The 20,543-nt window shown below is 39.7% G+C and overlaps 1 protein-coding gene across 6 annotated transcripts in view; it reads right to left on the bottom strand.

The window, feature by feature from the left end:
- The window catches only part of Ahcyl2 (adenosylhomocysteinase like 2), a 156,524-nt gene that overhangs the window by 7,510 nt on the left and 128,471 nt on the right, over positions 1-20,543 (bottom strand). For all 6 annotated transcript variants that reach the window (XM_042696091.1, XM_042696092.1, XM_042696094.1 and 3 more), the window contains exons 7-13: positions 17,388-17,494; positions 16,349-16,465; positions 14,633-14,696; positions 13,819-13,907; positions 10,122-10,192; positions 8,960-9,054; positions 2,453-2,551 (exon numbers count right to left, since the gene is read on the bottom strand). In XM_042696091.1, coding sequence (XP_042552025.1) covers positions 2,453-2,551; positions 8,960-9,054; positions 10,122-10,192; positions 13,819-13,907; positions 14,633-14,696; positions 16,349-16,465; positions 17,388-17,494 — 642 coding nt within the window. The remainder of the gene's footprint in view (positions 1-2,452; positions 2,552-8,959; positions 9,055-10,121; positions 10,193-13,818; positions 13,908-14,632; positions 14,697-16,348; positions 16,466-17,387; positions 17,495-20,543) is intronic.

Below are 20,543 nucleotides of genomic sequence, written 5' to 3'. Positions count from 1 at the left end.
TGGTTCCTCCAACATTTATGATTTCTTTATTCAAAATCCAGAACTTAACTGTTTATCTGTAGTCACTGTATTATATAATAATATATCCAAATTTCTTGTTCCTGAGTAACTTTAGTATCCACTGATGAAGCTCTTTTTTTTTTGTTTTTTTTGGCGGGGGGGTACAGTCATGGGGCTTGAACTCTGGGCCTGCGTGCTGTCCCTCAGCTCTTCAGCTCAAGGCTAGCACTCTTCCACTTGAGCCTCAGCACCACTTCCGGCTATTTTTTTTCTGCTTATGTGGTGCTGAGGAATCGAACCCAGGGCCTCAGGCATGCAAGGCAAGTGTTCTACCACTGAGCCACCTTCCCAGCCCCTGATGAAGCTCTTGCACTCCTCTCCCTTACCTCACTAGTCTTGGCCTCTAGTGAACACCAACTGATTCCACTCTCAACTTCCAAGAGGTTGATTTTTTTTTTTAGATTCCACATATAAGTAACACACTTCTTGTCCTTTTGTGCCTGGCTTAATTTCACTTAACATAATGATTTCCAGTTCCATCCGTGTTGTTGCAAATTAAAGTATTTCATTTTTTTGTGGCTAAATAACATTCTGTTATGTATGTGTACCACATTTTCTTTGTGCATTTATCAGCTAAAGGCTAATTAAGTTGGTTCAATTTTTTGGCTTTTGTGAATAGCACTGCAGTAAACAAGGGAATACGAATACTTTTTCTAATACTGATTAGATTTTCTTTGGATATATACTCATGAGTGGGAATGCTGATCACATGGCAGTTGCTTTTAATTTTTTGATGAACAGTTTTTCATAATGGCTATATTAATTTAAATCCCACCAAGATACAAGGGCTCCTGCCCTCTATATACTTAAGAGTACTTGTTATCTTTGGTCTTTTTCTGTTCTTTTTTTGGGGGGCCTGAGGCCAGGACTTGGACTTGGTACCTGTCACTTTCACTCATTGACTAGAACTCTAACAATTGAGCCATGCCTCCAACCCATCTTTTGTCTTTTGATAGTACTCGTTTTTACTAGAATGAGTGATATCCCATTGTGGTTTAATTTCCATTTTCCTGATAATTAGCGATGTTGAATATTTTACCTATAGGTTGGCCATTTGTATGTCTTCTTTAGAATTAACTAACCTTTAAGTGAAAACCACTGAAAGTGCTGGGAATTTTTTTTTTTTTGGTCGGTCATGGGGCTTGAACTCGGCCTGGGCGCTGTCCCTGAGCTTTTCAGCTCAAGGCAAGTGTGGCTATACTTGAGCCATACTGTCACTTCTGATTTTCTGGTGGTTTATTGGAGATAAGAGTCTCACAGACTTTTCCTGCCTGGCCTGGCTTCAAACTGTGATCCTCAGATCTCAGTCTTATGAGTAGCTAGGATTATAGGTATAAGCCACTAGTGCCCAGCTAACATTCAGTTTTTCAATGTAAAAAAGACAAGAAAACTGCCAGGTGGTGGCTCACACCTGAATCCTAGCTACTTAGGAGGCCGAGATCTGAGGGCACCAGTGGCTCACACCTATAATCCTAGCTACTCAGGAGGCTGAGATACGAGGATCAAGGTTCAAAGCCAGCCCTGGCGGGAAAGTCCGTGAGACTTTTATCTCCAATAAACCACTAGAAAACCAGAAGTGGCACTGTGGCTCAAGTGGCAGAACACTTGCCTTGAGCTGAAGAGTGCAGGGACAGTGCCTAGGCCCAGAGTTCAAGCCCCATGACTGACCAAAAAAAAAAAAAAAAGACAAGAAAACTGATTGAAAATCGAAACCCAGGAGAATTATTATTATTATTGCCATTGTTATTTTGGAACCTGGCCCTCAGTTCACAGTAAGAACAGGGTGCATTATAGTAATAAGGAATCTAAGACTGGGGAAGAGGCATGGGTCAAAAACTGGTATAAATGGATACAAGGAAAAAATGTAGAATAAGCATGAGCTAGAAGAAGCCAGAATGGGCATTCTCAATCAAGTAACCAATTTATACTACATATCTGGCTCACTTCAGGGGTGTGGGCATGCAGTAATAAGGACTCTATCATCAAAGATGTGGCTTTTCCAGAGCTTGCTCCAGATAGGTCTGAGTTACAGAATACCTACACTTTGTGCTTACTGATTAAATCATCCCACAAATCACATTATCTCTTTGAAAGCACCGCTCAAAGTGGTACTGGTTTTATCTGTTAATTCTTTCTACAGTAATAAGTCATTATCTGATTCAACCTGAAGAGTGACATAGAGAGACAGGATAATTGGTGAAAAGTGGGGAACAAAAATAGTTTCTTAATTGCTGAATGAAACAACCTTTCACAATTAGAAGTAAAAATCCATGGGTAAGCAGTTAAAAGTTATGCATAAGAGTAACACTTGCAAGAATAAGAGAACATGGGGAGAGGAGCTGGGTGCTGCAGTCTCTCCTGTGTGAGTCTCTCTGGCCAGCCTCAGCCTTACCTCTGCCAACAGTACTATCCTTTTGCCATCAGGCCATATCACATGGTCAACTTGGGACCTCACTCGCTCCCAGGTCAGTTCTGGTGTCCGCAGACTTGCCTGGAACACACATATCAAGAACATCATTAGCATGGCATGTCCCAAATCAGGGGCAGAAAGGTGTCGAAGGGAGCCATTTCAAATAGCAAGTCGAAAGGAGCAACCAACATGCCAGATGGAGAATACCTGTCCTGAGTTGGTTAGGACTGTTCCATTTCAGGGGATTTAATCTTAGGCCCAGCCAGGGAGGGATCACTCGGGATGTCATTCCACAACATATACTGTCCGCCCACTCTCTGCTGAGCACAGTAAAAGGTGCTATGAGAAATACACAAGAAACCAAAGGCATGGTTTCTGCTTTCAAAAAGCTCACACTTTAGTTGGGGACACAAAACAATACATATGTGAGAGAAAAATACTTACAAAGCAACATGCAACCAGTGCAAGCTAATGTAGTGCAAACTGAGTATGTAAGTGCTAAAGAGACACAGAAAACAGGATCAGAGCTAAGTGAGATTAGCTGGCGAAGGCTGCATGTCCTAAACACAGCATGCTGGGCCCCAAGGTTCAGCCCGCAGGTCCCAATGTCCCACGTGCCACCTTTTCAATAATGGTGGTTTACTCTAAAGTTACTGAAGCTTTGTGACCTAAGTGCAAACGTGAGGTAGCCTTGAAAGGAATGCTTAATGACAGAATAAAGCTCCCAATGGCTCACCCTCCTTCCATTTCTGTATATTGTACATTCAGAGGACAAGAGAAAAAAAATGTTAAGTTTATTAACAGCAACAATCAAGTAACAGTCACAGGGTGTAGACAACTATTTCCTTTCCTTCTTCCAATAAGCTATGCCTGTCATATTCCAAAACCGACCACTGATTAAAATTTAAAGAAATCAAATACTTTTAGTATATAATAGCATTACATATCATAGTCTAGGTATCATAGTAAAGGATATGAATATAGATAAAGATTGTGGATTCCTCTAATAGAGGAAAGGAACAGGATTTTCTTTTCCTTTTTGTACCTCCAAGTTCTATCTAAACATACAATGGGGTATTCAATTACTGTTTAGAAATTCATATACCCTGAGAAAGTAATGAGGATAAAGACAGACATATAATTATACATCAGTATATTCAGAACTGTGTTCATATTCTGGATCTTTTCTATGTTATGTAGATAAGAAACAAAATTTCTTTTTCTTTTGTATTTGGTTATAGGAGTTTGAACCCACAGCCTCATACTGCCTGCTAGACACGCAGAACCCAGCCTCTAGTGCTTTCTTGTACTGGCTATTTTTTTTATTTTTATTTTTTTGGTCGGTCATGGAGCCTGAACACTGGGCCTGGGTGCTGACCTTGAGCTCCTCAGCTCAAGGCTAGCACTGTACCATTTGAGCCACAGTGCGACTTCTGGCTTTTTCTGCTTATGTGGTGTTGAGGAATCGAACCCAGGGCCTCATGCATGCAAGGCAAGCATTCTACCACTGAGCCACTTTGCCAGCCCTGTACTTAAAGATAGGTTCTCAGTTCTATTTGGGCATGTACCTAGACCTTGATCTACCTATTTCAGGCTTCCTATTGTGGGTAGGATTACAGGCATAAGCCACTGATGCTCAGCTAACACTTTTATGTAGTGGTTCAGTCTTTCAAGAGAGCTATTTGGCAGTACATAGTAAATTTTCTTAATGGGCTGGGTGCCGGTGACTCACATCTGTAATTCTATCTACTAAGGACGGCTGAGATCTGATGATCATGGCTCAAAGCCAGCCCAGGCAGGAAAGTCCAAGAGACTTCCATTTCCAATTAACTAACAAGAAGCCAGAAGTGGAAATGTGGTTCAACTGGTGGAGTATTAGCCTTGAGCAAAAAGAGATCAGGAACAGTACCAAGGTCCAAAGTTCAAGCTCCAGGACTGGTACCATGCCTCCCAATGTTTTTTAAAGGAACTTAGTCTTTAACCTATTAATTTTACTTCTAGAACTCCTATAGAAATGCTTCTTAAAGTTCAGAAATGTAAGTGCTCATAAATGTTCACTCTAACACTATTTATAATAACAAAAGTGTAATTTGATAAGGAAATGGTATATAAATCAGAATAGCTCAATATCATGGATTATTATACAACTTTTTTTTAAACAGGTACTGAAACTTGAACTCAGGTTTTATGCTTTTGCTTATCTTTTTTGCTCAAGCCTGTTGCTCTACCATTTAAGCCATACTTTCATGCCTGATTTTTTTGGTGATTAATTGGTCTCATGGACACTTTTCTGCCCAGGCTGGCTTCAAATCTTAATCCTTAGATATCAATTTCCTGAGTAGCTAGAATTATAAGTATGAGCCACTGGCTCCAGACTTGCTATGCAACTTTTAACAAAATAAGTAGAGTCTTGGGATGCAGAATGTACAACACTGTCCTAGCATATACAAGATTCTGGATTTGATTTCCACCATCACTAAAGGAGAGGGGGAATAACCCCCTTATAAATAAACACAGTGAATAGAATTAAAAAGGGATTTAAGCAAATGGACTATTTGGGGAAGATAAAGACACAGGTAAATCCTTTAGCCTTTGGCAATAGGACACAGAGGGAAATAGTCACTCCCTGGCAACACTGCAGTTTTTTTGAACTGGGTTTACCAACTGCTTCAGGTTTTTAAATGTTTCATACCCTTATCTTCCAGAGCACAAGCAATCTTGGTGACTGGGAGCAAAGAGCTGACAACATGATGATCAATCTCCTGTCTTAGGAAGTAATCTTTAAGAAGAAAGATATAGTGGAATCAAGAAACATAAGAAAAGATCAATGATGAGTACAGAAAGTTTACCTGTGCTCTTGAATGGTAGGTAAGAAATCTTGAAGGTCAGTGAGAAAAGGGAGTTGAAAGAAAAACCTGGTTAATTTATCTCTGTCTAGGGAGTTGCAATGATTACCTGATTATGAGAAAGAAATACGTCCTATCCGATGGCTGGCAACTGGGGGATGGTGGTATAGCTCAGTGGCAGGGCATATGCTTAGCATGTATGAGGCCCTGGGTTTAACCCCCTAGCACCAGTACTACTATGCCAAAATAGAATGCTGTGGAATTATAACCATTAAGCATTCTACCAGGTAAAGGTTTTCCTAGGCAGACTATAGTCCCAGACCAGGTGTGTACTGAACTGTAAGTTGGCCAGTTATTATGCTTGCAAAATTGATTTTATATGAGTGAGAACAGGACACAGTTTTTTTTTTCCAGGTAGCATATCTGTGGTTTCATAGAACCAATAGCCAAAATCATTCTCTGGCTAGAAACTTTTAAAGTACAATGGCTTACTAAAATGAACTGAGATACTCATAATCCCACAAGTCTTCTATGCAGGAAAGAAAGCATGTAACAAGAGATAAAAGGCAGTGAAACTCAGGTTCCCTGGGTATTCACAGTGCTAATATTTCTCAGAAAAAAAAAATGCAGCTTTTTAAATGGCTAACTCTTTTCATGAACTATTTCTCCTAAAAATTAGCAGGTAGTGTATCATGGACTAGATAAAATGATAAATCCTTACACAAACTAATTTTTTTCATTATCAGCATTTATTTCAATGTGCACCATGACAGTTTTCCCTCTCAGGAATTTTTTGTTGAATTTTATTGAAATCCCTAAATTTTTTGATTATTGAAAATATCCAGATAAATACTGAATCATTTTCCCACACAGTATCACTAAGCTAATATATACTGAATTTCCTCTCTTTTCCTATACCATGAATCCAGTTCATTTAAGCAAATCACTTTGGTCACATTGTATTACTTCTTATAACCTCCTCTGCTGATCCATCTAAGACCAGGCACTTTCTTTGTCCTGGGTAATACTGACAGCTTCTTGAGGTATCTATTCCTGTTTAAGCTCCAGAACTGTTTTCTTTATACACAAGTCAGACTAATTTTTTCTGCCAGCCCTGGGGTGGCTTGAGCTTCTGGGCCTAGGCACTGCCCCGAGCTTCTTTGTGCTTACGGGTGGCACTCTACCACTTGAGCCACAGTGCCATTTCTGGCTTTTTTTTAAGTAGTTTACTGGAGATAAAAGACTCACAGACTTTCCTGCCTGGGCTGGCTACGAACCACAATCCTCAGATCTCAGCCTCCTGAGTAGCTAGGATTAGGTGTGAGCCACCAGTACCCAGCTGTAATTTTTTTTTTTTACAAACTTTAAGTCACATATATATTTCGTCAGTCATTTGTTCATAACCATCGAATGACTTTAGTCCTACTAAGACCAAAATTTCCAAGTCCTTATCATAGCCTGCAAAGCTCCACATAGCTTACCACCTCCTTCAGTGGTTTCTCATCTCATCTCCTTAGCCATTCTGTTCCTGCCACTATGGCTTCTTTTCTGTTTTTCAAACACCTCAAGCAGGTTTCTATCCTAGGGTCTTTTACTCACAATTCTCTGGGTTTTTAAATTTTTATTTATTTTTATTTTTTATCTGCTGCTGGGAATCAAACCCAGGGCCTTACATTTGCTGTTACCACTGAGCTCCACCAAGTTTATCACTCTTTCTGAAGAGAATGCTCACATGACTTGCTCTTTTGTCTCATTCAGTTGTTTCTCCAAAAGCTATGTCCTCAAAGGTATCTTCCTTGACCACTCTAACTAAAATAGTATCCTTGACATTCTCACCTTGCTTTTATTCTTCAATATGATACACTGACAATATTTATTATCTGTTTCCCACACTAGAATACAAACTTTGTGGGAGGAAGAATGTTGTTCACTGCTATTTCTTCAGCCAATTAGTATTTAACAGGAACAGATCAACTATTCAGTATGTATTTGCAAAATGGTGAAAGAAAATTCCGGTTCAATGATCAGTTTGCTATTTCCGTAAGTTTCAGTTGACTTTAACACTGTGACACTATCACCAAAGACTGAAAATTTAACTTTTCAAAAGCCCTCTAAGTATCTCCCTTTAATTTAATTTAATTTAGCCATATACCCTCTGCCATGAAGAATTCAGAGAGAAGTGAGAGATAGCCCTTGGCTCATGTCCCAGCAAATAGGGGCATCTACCTAGAAATACCTGAAAAACTAGGTCTAATCTCAACGTATCAGCCAGTGTGATCCTTTTAGAATAAATCATCTTATTAAAACTAACAGTTGGGCATAGGGGTATACACCTATTATCCCAGCACTTTGGAGGCTGAGATAGGATATATCTGAGTTCAAGGCCAGCCTCAGCAAGACCCTGTTGGAAAACCAACCAACCAGCCAAACAACCAAATTGAAATCAGAGTGTTACAACCTTTACAACAGCACTCTGTTTCTCTCAGAATATTATGAGGAGTTCTTTGGGCAGGCTGAGAGGTCTTACAAGACCCGGCCTATTATCTCTCTGGCCTCATCTTTCATTCTTATCCATCCTAAGCTCTACACTGGCCTATTTTTTCCTTTAACAGAAAAAGCATTTTCTTGCTTCAGGGCAGGTGTATCCTTCATTTCATGTGTACTGGCTGTTTCTCTGCTTAAAATGTCCCTCACCTAAAAATCTCCACTGTTAACTCCTCCAAGTTTGCTCAAACATTACTTTCCTAATGAGGCTCACAGCTTGATCCTTCTATTTAAAGTCATAACCCAGTGCCTGGTGCCCTTTATTGAACTCTACTGTCAATATGTCAACTGATCCTTATCTGGCAATGCTGAAGCTCAATCAGAGCAGTCCTCAGTGAAGAGGAAATCATGCTATAGTTCAGCCAGTTACCCAGAGAGGAAGACAACTGTACCATAAAATCATCACAAAAACTTAAAGTCAGAGACCAAGTCATACTGAGAGATACTTGGTATGTCTGAAAAGATATAAATAACACTTGCCACTGGATTGATCTGTGATACCTACAGACCCAACTACTATGTTTGGAAAATACATTTAGGGAGATCAAGTTCAATAAAAGAGAAATAGGAAAGAAGAAAACATAGTATTTGATAGACACATTCTTGGACAACTGTATTAGTTGTCCTAGCTCACATATCTTTCTCCCTTGACTCTTTCCATGGACTAACCTATTTATCTCATCTTTATGTAAATTCAAATATTCTCATAATACTGACTGCTATTCTGACTCATGTTCATTATATCTTGTGGTTTTTAGTTTAGCTCTCAATTCTAAACAGAAGGAGATCATAACTTGTAGTATAAGTATCAATTATGAGTGAAAGAAAGCAATCATTTGATTTGTTTTGTTTTGTGGGAAGTGGGGGCTCAAACCTAGGGTCTGGTCTATGCTAAGCAAGCTGGTACTATATTAAGACAATCTTTGAAATGATTTAAACTGAGATACACTAAAATATACTATATGTGATCAACTGTGCTAGGACAGTCACGTTTAGGATGGCTGATGACCTTAATCAGTTTTTTGTTTTTGTTTTTTTTCTTGCAAAGGAGAGAAAAAAACATTGAAAATGTCTCAATAATGACCAATAATGATCTTACCACGTCGATCTCCGTGTTGGAATGTCCCATATTACAAACAATGCAGCTATTCTTCATTCGGTCCAAATGCTCCCTGGTTACCACATTCTTATTACCTTAAAAAAAGACAGCCACATGTAAAGGAATGACATTGGACCTCTACCTCATACAATATATATAAAATAAGCTCCAAATAGGTCATACACCTAGCTATAAGAATTAAAACTATAGAGCTCTTAAAAGAACACTGGAGTAGATCTTTGTGACCTTGAGTCAGGCAACCATTTACTTAGCTGTAAGTATGCTTAGATATGCTTAAGGTTAAGCTGGGCACCAGTGGCTCACCTGTAATCCTAGCTACTCAAGAGCTGAGATCCATTAGACTCTAATCTCCAATAAACCACTCAGAAAACTGGAAGTGGAGCAGTGGCTCAAGTGGTAGAGTGCCAGCCTTGAGCTGAAGAGCTGAAGGACAGCATTCAGGCCCAGAATTCAAGCCCCATGATCGACAAAAAATAGTAAGTGTGTGTGTGTGTGTGTGTGCGTGTGTGCATGCATGCTTAAGGTTAAGCATAGCAACAAAAGAAATAGATACACTACACTATTTCGCCTTTTGTATCAGGCACCAGTATCTCACGCCTATAATCCTAGCCACTCAGGATCACAGTTCAAAGCCAGCCCAGTCAGGAAAGTCCATGAAACTCTTATCTCTAATTAATAAAAATAAATAATAAAATAATAAAAAAAAGTAGATTTGTGGTTCATGTTGTAGAGTGCTAACCTTGAGCAAAAAAGTTCCGGGACAGTGCCCAGGCCTTGAGTTCAAGTCTCAGGAGCTCGAACACACACAAAAAGAAAAAAAGATTACTGCGGAGAAAACTAACCTTGACTATGGGCAGAAACACCTTATATGCTAAAGGCCCAGACAGAGAAAAAGAGAAAAAGAGAAAGCTGACTCTTCAGGCTTGCCTCTCGTGTTTCCTGGCTGCCAGGATGTGTGAGCCACTTTGCTCTGCAAAGTTTTCTAACCATGATGGACTGAAATATCAGAAACTGTGAGCAAAACAAATCTTTCCTTCCTTAAGTCACTTGTAAGATATTTTGTCACAGCAATGTAAAGTCTCACTATCACATTCCATGAAATCATTTGCAAATGCCATCCCATTTAATGACACAAGCATACCTGTACAGGTAATCACTATGTCCACTTGTCGAATAACCTCATTTAATTTCACCAGTCGAAATCCATCCATACTGTAGAAATAAAACACAATCATAAAGAAATATGTAGTACAATAAAGAGGCATGTGGAGAGTCTTTTGCTATGGAACGTCAAAAGCTACTACCAAGTTTCTCTAGTACAAAGTGATTGAGATAGCTCAGTTTTTTGTATTAGTGAAACCATTTCCTTAGTTTCATATGAGAGAAATGAAGGGTTCCTTCATATCATTGGAACGTGTTTCTTACTCATTCTAGGGAACCAAAGTTACCATATGATTTACCAAACAAATTTCTAAAAAGTGCCACTTAGCCATTGGGTCTGCACTCCTAAAATTACTACTGGATCTCCTGAATGTCAGAGCAAAAAATCTTTCTTAAACTCTTAAATGACTTGACTTCTGTTACATTAAACATTGTTTTTCAAAATGTACATTTGAGCTTCATGATAACATTTTTCTCCTGATTTTTCTCAAACTGCCCTAGTGGTGCTAGGGGTCAAACCCAGGACCTTGTGCATGCCAGGCAAGTACACTTCCACTGAGTGTATCCCCAGCCCTTTCCTACTTTACTCTGTAGGGTTCTTCCCTAGACTCTTGTCTAGTCTTTCAGTACATTCACATTCTAACCTTGATTATCAATTCTTTCTTTCTTTCTTTCTTTCTTTCTTGCTTTCTCTCTCTCTCTCTCTCTCTCTCTCTCTCTCTCTCTCTTTCTCTATCTCTTTCTCTCTCTCTCTCTCCCTCCCTCCCTCCCTCCCTCCCTTCTTTCTCTTTCTTTCAACTATTTTTGCCAGGTACTGGTGGCTCACACCTATAATCCTAGCTACTCAGGAGGCTGAGATCTGAGGATCCTAGTTCAAAGCCAGCCCGGACAGGAAACTCCGTGAGACTCTTATCTCCAATATATCACCAAAAAACTGCAAGTGGTAGAGCGCTAGCCTTGAGCTGAAGAGCTCAGGGACAGCGCCAAGGCCCAGAATTCAAGCCCCACAACTGACAGAAAAAAAAAAATCTTTTAAGTAGTTATGCAAAGGAGTTGACATTTAACAAAATTCTACTTTCTTAATTCCTTAAAAATTGCTTCAATGGGTTCCTTCTCTATACAGCTGGCCTTGTATAAGTTGGGGTATTATTAATTGTTAGCTAGATTACTTCGGTAACTTTTGTCCCAATTTCATTTACCTCTAGGTTTATATCTTTCAAAATAATTTTTTGAAATGTTTTCTCTAAATTCAATTGGGAACTATCAGTTCCATCCTCTGTGAGATTGTCTGTCTTTGGTGTAAGACCTAAATACTTATATTTGCAAATGATTCCTAATTCTATTTTTTTGTTGGTCATGGGGCTTGAACTCTGGGCTTAGGTGCCGTTCCTGGGCTCTTCAGCTCAAGGCGAGCGCTCTACAGCTTTACCCACAGCTCCATTTCTAGTTTTCTAGTGGTTTATTGGAGGTAAGAGTCTCACAGACTTTCCTGCCTGGGCTGGTTTTGAACCATGATTCTCAGATCTCAGCCTCTTGAGTAGCCAGGATTACAGGCGTGAGCCACTGGTGCCTGGCCTCAAATATTATAGTCCCAAATCTATCCTATCTGCCAGCAACATTCAAATATTTGCAGCTTCTTAAATATGTGTGCTAGCCTCTTTGAAGATTCTGCACTTGTTCCTTGCACCTGGCACATACTTTTAAACTAAGGAAACATTTGTAGAAGTTTTAAGACAGCTTTACTAACACCTCTGTCTACCTCTGTTCTTTAAGACATTTCTTCTTTGTGTGCCTGTAGAAGTATATGCCATTTACCTCAAAGACAGTGGTTACTACATTATACAGTGGTTATTTATTTCTGTTCTCCTAAAAGCAAGGCCTTGTCTCAGTCATCTATTAAGCTTTTTTGTGCTAGTTTAAGGCTTGAAATCTGGGCCTTGTGCTTGTTTGGTTGGTGCTCTACTACTTGAGTCATGACTAACAGACATTTTTGCCTGGGCTGGCTTAAAACTGCAATCCTTCCAGATCTCAGCCTTGTGAGTAACTAAGACTGGAGTTGTGAGCCACCAGTTCGTAGCCTCAACAATTTAATCATATTCATTATTAGCACATAGAATAGTACATAGTCACACACATAAGTTCTCAATTTATGGGTTTGTAATAACCTCACCCATAGTGCAATCAGTATGATGTTCAGGTTTCTGTAATGAAACTTGAGGGTACTAGTAGGGTGTTGGTTCCCCTCATATGAAGCCTTGACTCAGGTAAAACCAGCAATTCTGTTCGGAAACCTTTTGTGTTTATGGCTAGATGTATGAGGACTGGTAAGACAGGGAGAAAGTGTACACTTTCAGGTCATCTTTATTCTTTCGGGGAACCTTTGGAGGATTGCTTTGAAGACTGTGTATATAGGATACAGACACACGTGGACTGCAGTAGTTTATAGCAACAGCGACATTTCCCATTCTGCTGAGAATGGAAAGATAATTTTAACAATAGCTACCACGTAATAAGAATCTATTTTGTGACAGAAGCTCTGAACTTTACATATTTATTACATAATACATAATAATACATAATAAAAAGCATTATTATCTTACTTAACTCTCACAACCCTCTGAAGAATGATTATCTACATTTTAAAAATGAAACAGGGGGACTGGGAAGTTGGCTCAGTGGTAAAGCGCTTGCCTTGCATGCCTGAGGCCCTGGGTTCGATTCCTCAGCACCACATAAGCAAAAAGAAAAAAGCCGGAAGTGGCGCTGTGGCTCAAGTGGTAGAGCGCTAGCCTTGAGCTGAAGAGCTGAGGGACAGCACCCAGGCCCAGAGTACAGGCCCCGCGACCGGACCCAAAAAAAAAATAAATAAATAAATAAAATAAAAATGAAACAGGAACTATTCTTTTTTAACTTTTATCTCTGGCATCATGTGAAACTTAAAAATCATAAGAACAATACAAACATATCCCTATATATTCTTCACTCAAGACTTAGCAGATTTTAGCCAGTTATCAGTGTAATTGTGCATGCCTATAATCCCAGAACTGGAGGGGCTATAGCAAGAAGAGTGCAAGTTCAGAGCTGGTCTGAGCTACCTAGTAAAACCTTGTCTCAAATATGCAAAACAAAAAAAGCTGGCAGATTTTACCCTTAATTTGAATTTGATGCTTCCTCATGTTTAGATTCAAATCATACATTTTTGGGAATAAGGCCACAACAAAAGGGTTCTTTTCCATGTAACATATCAGAAACCACAGGACTCTAGCCTATTTTTTTCTTCTTCTTCCTCTTCCTACTTTCCCTTTCCCTTCCTCTCCTTTCTCCTCCTCCTTCTTCATGCTGAGGATTGGTATATGCTCTACCATTTAGCTATACCCCTAACACTCTTCCTTTTCTTCTTCTGATCTTTCTTTCTTTCCCTTTTCAAAATGGCAGGTATTTCATTTAGATATTTGGAGACTCAAAACACCCCCAATTACTATTTGTATAGTAATTCCAAATTTTAGCTTCTCTGAGAGCAGATCTCTGTGACATTTGAAAGACACAAGCTGAGAATTATGGCAGCCTCTTCAGGGTAGAGTCCTTCTCAGACGCAGTGTGGCATAACCCATGCCAGTCTTTGGATGGTATGCAAGAATGTGGTATCAGGGAGGAGGCAGGTCTTCCTGTAAGCTTACCAGGCTTGCAGAGCACAGATGGGGTCGATCTCAGTTACATACACAATGGAACCCATGGCCTTCAGAGCAGCACAGCACCCCTTCCCCACCTGACCACGGAGAGAGCATACAAGAAGCAAAGTCAGTGAGGAAACTGTTCTTAAAACTCCTGGTGATTCTGGGTGCTGGTTGTTCTTAAAACTCCGGGTAATATCGTGTGCCGGGGGCTCATGTCTATAATCCTAGCTACTCCGCAGGCTAAGATCTGAGGACAGCAGTTCAAAGCCAGCCCCAGGCAGGAAAGTTTGTGAGACTCTTATCTCCAATTAACCTCAAGAAAACCAGAGGTGGTGCTGAGGCTCAAGTGATAGAGTGCTAGCCTTGAGCTGAAATGCTCAGGGACAGCACCCAGGCCCAGAGTTCAAGCCCCATGGCTGACAAAAAACAAACAAAAACTCCTGGTAAACTGTAACTTTTCTGTCCCTCAGAGAAACTTCACTGAGCAGATGCATGCTTAGGAAAAGACAAATAAATGTAGTTCATAAACAAATCCCTGGCCCCTCCTTAGCACATTCATATGTATAAGGACACCCACACTCACGATTTATAATCAAAACACAAGCTAAAAGAGCATCACAAATAGTACTGCTAGAACAAGTCAGAAAATCAACAAGAATAAAATGTAAAGGAAAAAGGAGAGGTTGTACTTTCACCAGAGGGCTTCTAAAGTTATTTTTCCTCCATGAAAGTACATATACTCTTAGGTATTTATAGAAAATTTTCGAATATGTAAACCAACACCTTAAGCACCTAAAAACTGAAAAGTTAAACTTACCTCTCCATAGCCACAGACCACCACTTGTTTTCCACCAAACATCATGTCCGTTGTCCTTTTAAGTCTACAGGGAATATAAACAAAACAAATGATTATGTCAGAAAAAAAACCAAAACACCATCTTGTTTTGCTGAAGTTAAATTGAGTCTCTCTGTTTATAGTTTTATTGTTTGTTTTGTGTTACTACTGTGGCTTGAACTCAGGGTCTCTGGCTGTTACTCAGCTTTTTTCACTCAAGACTGGCTCTCTACCACTGACCCTCTACCTTTACTTCTGGATTTTTTTTTTCCTCTTGTTTTGGGGAGATATAGAGTCTCATAGATTAGGCTGGTTTCAAACTGAGATTCTCAGAACTCAGTCTCCTGAGTAGCTAGGATTATAGACACTATTTATGCTAACTAATATTTGTAAATCTTTCTACTAATTTATCTGGTTAATCCCTAAGCTACCGGGGACTTGGTTCTATGGGGAGACAATGGAAACTTTAAGAGGAGGGCCCCAGTGCAAGGTCTTCTAGATCCTGGAGCATGTGCATGAGGGCAGTAGTAGGACCCAGACCCTTATTCTGACTCCCTCTTCAGATCTCAGACATGAGGTAAGCAGATTTACTACATCATGTTCCCCATCCTGATGTGCTACTTTACCATAGACTAAAAAGCAATGGGGTCAACTGACTATAGACTAAAACCACTTAAACTGTGAGCCAAATACAGCCTTTCTTTTCATAAGTTAATATCTCAGATATCTGTTACAGTAACAGAAAGCTAACTAACACAGGGGGCCTTCTTTTTTTTTTTTTTTTTGCCAGTTGTGGGGCCTGAACTCTGGGCCTGGGCACTGTCCCTCAGCTCTTCAGCTCAGGGCTAGAGCTCTACCATTTGAGCCACAGCGCCACTTCTAGCTTTTTCTGCTTATGTGGTGCTGAGGAATCGAACCCAGGGCCTCGTGCATGCAAGGCATGCATTCTACCACTGAGCTACCTTCTCAATCCCACAGGGGGCCTTCTTAACAACAATGAAGGAATGACAACTATGGAAACAGTAATGAAAGAACTCAGTATTTGATACACACTGGTATATATTGTCAGACTTTTAATCATTATAGATCTGAAAAACTAAAATGTCCTTAGGAATTAACTCTACTCACCACAAGAATATGAGCCAGGCACCACTGGCTCCTGCCTATAGGCTAAGATCTAAGGATTAAGATTCAAAGCCAGCCCAGGCAGGAAAGATCATGAGACTCTTATCTCTAATTAATCATCAAAAAGCTGGAGGTAGAGTAATGGTGCAAGTGGTAGAGTACCAGCCTTGAATGAAAAAGCTAAGGAACAGCACTCGGGCTCTGAGTTCAAGCCCCAGTACCAGCACCAAAAAAACAAAGCAAAACAAATCAATTATATGACATGAGACATAACTTGAAACAGGATCACCTTTTCCCAAACCATCTTTATACTGACTTTAGTTGATGACTAATAGGCCTGACAAGATCACAAAGTAAAAATTCTATCAATAGTTATGAGCAAGTCTCATTTCTTAAGTGAAGTAGATTTTCTTATAATAGTGATAGCCACATAGCTCTGGGTTATAAAATACTGGGAGTGATGTGGTAATAGATCCAGGGGTGACTTATGAATCATTTCCAGAAATAACTAAAGCTAAAAAAAAAATAAGAGACTTAACACTTCAAGTTCATCTCAAAGATAACGAACATTACCCATCAAGAATTGATTCTCTGCAGCAGTAGAGGTTGTCAAATTTCTGCTTGGTGACTGAGTCATTGACATTCATGGCTGGAACACATAGTTTCCCGGCTTTGGACAGTTGGTAAAGTCTAGAAGACAAGGAAAGACACATACAACTATGAGACAATACTATCTATTGTTGGTTTATTATCAAAGCCCAGAATATGTTGATGGGGTGGGCATGAGAGCATGAGACATAACTGTTTTCACTCTATTAAGGTAGACGATGAGAATGTGTTTCTACAAGCTATATCCAGCCACAGACATACACATATACAGTCATAGTGTACTCAGAATTTTCTCCCTAAAAATTATTTCATGCTTTCAGTTCTTTAAGAGTGAGTAACAGCAAATAGAAATAATTTGATCAATTTTACTTAAGGAATGACTGCTCATTTGTGAACAGAACACTAAATCCTGGCTATGGGATTGTGTAAGTTCTGTGAAAGCATAGGATTTGGTCTGTTTTGTCTACTGTTAGGTCCCCAGCGCCCACAGTAGCTTCTGGCTCACTACAGAAATTCAATGCATATTTGTTGAATAAACAATTTGTCCAAAAATGATAAGCAGTCATTGCTTACAAAAACTATAAAATCTGGGGCTGGGAAGGTGGCTCAGTGGTAGAGCGCATGCCTTGCATGCCAGAGGCCCTGGGTTCGATTCCTCAGCACCACATAAGCAAAAAGAAAAAAAGCCGGAAGTGGCGCTGTGGCTCAAGTGGTAGAGCGCTAGCCTTGAGCTGAAGAGCTGAGGGACAGTGCCCAGGCCCAGAGTTCAGGCCCCATGACCGGACCCAAAAAAACAAAAACAAACAAACAAAAAAAACTATAAAATCTAAGAACACCATTTGTTCCCCTAGTTGACACTCCCTCAATGTTTTAGCTCAGTTATTTGTGTTAGTAATTAAAAACAAGTGTTCAGGCTCAGATCCGGTCACCTATATGATGTATAGAATGTGATGCTATGTCAAGGCTGCATGAAGAAAGACAGGATACCCATGTCAAATCTTACCTATGAACACCAGTAACACTTTCCTCAACTATGCCCTTGATTTTCTTAAACATGTTGGGATACTTTTTATAAATCCAGTGAGTAAGATCTCCTCCATCATCCAAGATCTGAAATAGTAAGCATCAGTCATGTCATTCATTTTACTGAAGGTTAGGCTTCAGTGCCTTTGGGTCTTGTGTTCTACTTTCTAATTACCAACTTAGATACTTCAAATTTCCCATATGGTTTTGTGAACTGACTTAAAGGCAGAGCTAATACAATAATCTACCAAATCAGTCATTATACTCAAAGGAAAAGATGAGGGATAAGAGGTTAATCCTCATTCTCACAACCAAATGACTCTTTCACATTATACTGTATCCAAATACTTGGTAAGGGGCTGGGAAGGTGGCTCAGTGGTAGAGTGCTTGCTTGCCTTGCATGCATGAGGCCCTGGGTTCGATTCCTCAGCACTACATAAGCAAAAAAAGCTGGAAGTGGTGCTGTGGCTCAAGTGGTAGAGCACTAGCCTTGAGCTGAAGAGCTGAGGGGCAGTGCCTAGACCCAGAGTTCAGGCACCATGACTGGCAAAAAAACAAATACTTGGTAAGAGCAATGAGGGTTTTCTTATGTACTGAAATCCAGTAGAAATCCAGACCATTTATCTTTTTTTTAATTTAAGTAAATATGTCAACTTTTAAATTTAGTGCATCCATGAAAAAAAAACAGTTACTTAATGAACTGATTCAGAGTATTTTATTTATTTATTTATTTACTGTTGGTTGTGGGGCTTGAACTCGGCCTAGGCACTGTCTCTCAGCTCTTTAGCTCAAGGCTAGCATTTTACCACTTGAGCTACAGTGCACCTTTGGCTTTTTCTGTTTATGTGGTACTGAGGAATAGAACCCAGGGCCTCATGCATGTGAGGCAAGCACTGTACCACTGAGTCACCTTCCCAGCCCCCTGATTCAGAGTATTTTAAAGTTTAATTAATTACTTGAGACAAGATCTCACTATGTAGCCTAGGTGGCCTTGAACTTGTTCCTCCTGCCTCAGCTGCCTCTGAGTATTGCCATTATAAGAGCAGGCCACCACATCTGGCTTGAAGGAATATTTGAGGAACTGGTTATTTAAAGACTTAAAGAAAAAAAAATTAGATTAAGATTAGACCATTAGTTCTTGAATGTACTTAGAAATCTTTATAAGCCTAAATTTAATAGAACCAATTTCTATTGGTTAAATTTGGAACTTGAAGTATATTTGGTCAAGGCTTAGTTTTAATAAAAGGACAGAGAATTAGTCTCTTTCTCAGAACAATAGCTTTAAGCTGTATTTGTTAATCTTTTATTTCTCCCAAAGTGCATGCACTCTCCCACTTGACATATGAGGCAGCACTGTAGGGTTTTGCTTAGCACAACCTCACACTCTGTATAAACCAAATTAAAAATAACCAGGGAACCGTGCAGCATGTAGGTGTGCAAGCATGCCTCATCACTATTTCAGGTTGGGATTAAAGATAAACACAATGCTGTGCCCACTGGAGCTTTGCTGAGCAGCGGAAAGTTTCTGAATTATAAATAAGCTAAAGAAAGTCCAGTGTAGAATGCCATCAGGCACTGGGCTATGGTATTTCAGCCCTTCATGAAGTTATTGCAAGACTTTGCAACTTGTTCCACCCATTCTTTTGGAAAGTCCCCACAGAACAAAGTTGCCTTCTGATGCTATGCATCCATTTCACAGTTTCTCCTTCTACAAGTACCAAATATGCCATCCAGGACATCATGGCACACAAAATCCCCAACCTTCAGATCATTATCTGGTCTCTTCTCTTCTTCTGCTTCCACTATTGATCTATTTTCTTTGACTCAGTCAAATCTTATTTGAAAGCGAAGCCCAAGGTTAAGACTCTCATTAGAACTCTTATTGTTGTTCTACACTTTGGTCAGAACCCACACCAAAGTATTCTGTGAGTTTCTTCCTTCCTTTTTGCATGTACATGATCTATGTGCTTTTTTCTTGTCGTTGTTTATCTTCAACCATAAAATAGATCAGAAACAAAACACAAAAACATTAAGTAATTGGAAACTCTGTGTGTTAAGTCTCATTTTACTTTTCCCTATTAACAAAGGTATCTAGCCATGTGTGGTGGCACATGCCTGTAATACTAGCTACTGGGGAGGTGATAGAGGAATTCTGAATACCAGGCTACACCGAGCAATGTTAGCAAGACTATCTCAAGTGGTCCAGTGCTTCAATGAGGCCCTGGATTCAATTCCTGACATAGGAGGAGGGAGTGGTGGTATCTGAATAGGAAGGTAGTTGCTATCCATATATTTAGCTAATGAATTAACTCCATAATTTCTATTACAGAAAATTTTGGTTATCAGACAATCTTCCTGAGATTGGAAAGGAAGAAATCCAAAAAAGTATGGAATCTGTTTAGAGTGCATGAACTGTTTTTGTTCTTGTCCGATTCTCTTCATTAACCTTGTCTGCAATCTGTGCTGAATCCACAGTTTGTAAAAGCTCTCTGGGCACAATTCTATATCTTCCCCATGTTCCTGACTATAAAATTAGTGTTTTATTCCCAGGAGAACCCCCCTGGTATATCTTATTGTCTGTCAGTCAGACATCATCCTGTCACTGACTCATCTTGGAGTCACTGTCACTCCACTCCCCTTGGATCTGAAGGCTTTAACCTAGCTTTCTCAAACCAGCACATGGCACCCTGTGACCTAGACCACAGGCTACAGAAGAGGCTTCCTCTTTAATGTTTACTAGCTGAGGCCTACACTATCACCTTTATCAGCAGTCATTTTTCTTCCAGTTGATTCCCTTATTTCTCCTCTTACTAATGTGCAGAAAAACTTGTCAATCAGGACTGCCTCATACTTTGTGTAGCCTTTTGCTCCTTGAATCTGATGTCATATTAAGCCTACAAAAATGATTACTTTGTTATTGTTTTCAAGACTGAGGATTTATGCATGCTAAGTAAGTGTTCTACCACTGAGTTATACTCCAGCTCTAGATGTGATTTTCTGAAAAGTGAAATAAGGGTCAAGTATGGTGATATGTCTATAATCCCAGTTACTTGGGAGAAGTAGGATTGCAGTTTGAGTCTAGTTGAACAAAAAGTTAGAGAGACTCTATCTCAAAAACAAGTTGAATGGGGCTGGG

Source organism: Dipodomys spectabilis, unplaced genomic scaffold, assembly GCF_019054845.1.
Source record: "Dipodomys spectabilis isolate Male_0828 unplaced genomic scaffold, ASM1905484v1 ptg000197l, whole genome shotgun sequence".
Classification (NCBI taxonomy): Eukaryota; Metazoa; Chordata; class Mammalia; order Rodentia; family Heteromyidae; genus Dipodomys; species Dipodomys spectabilis.
This window is presented reverse-complemented; position numbering and strand designations above follow the sequence as displayed.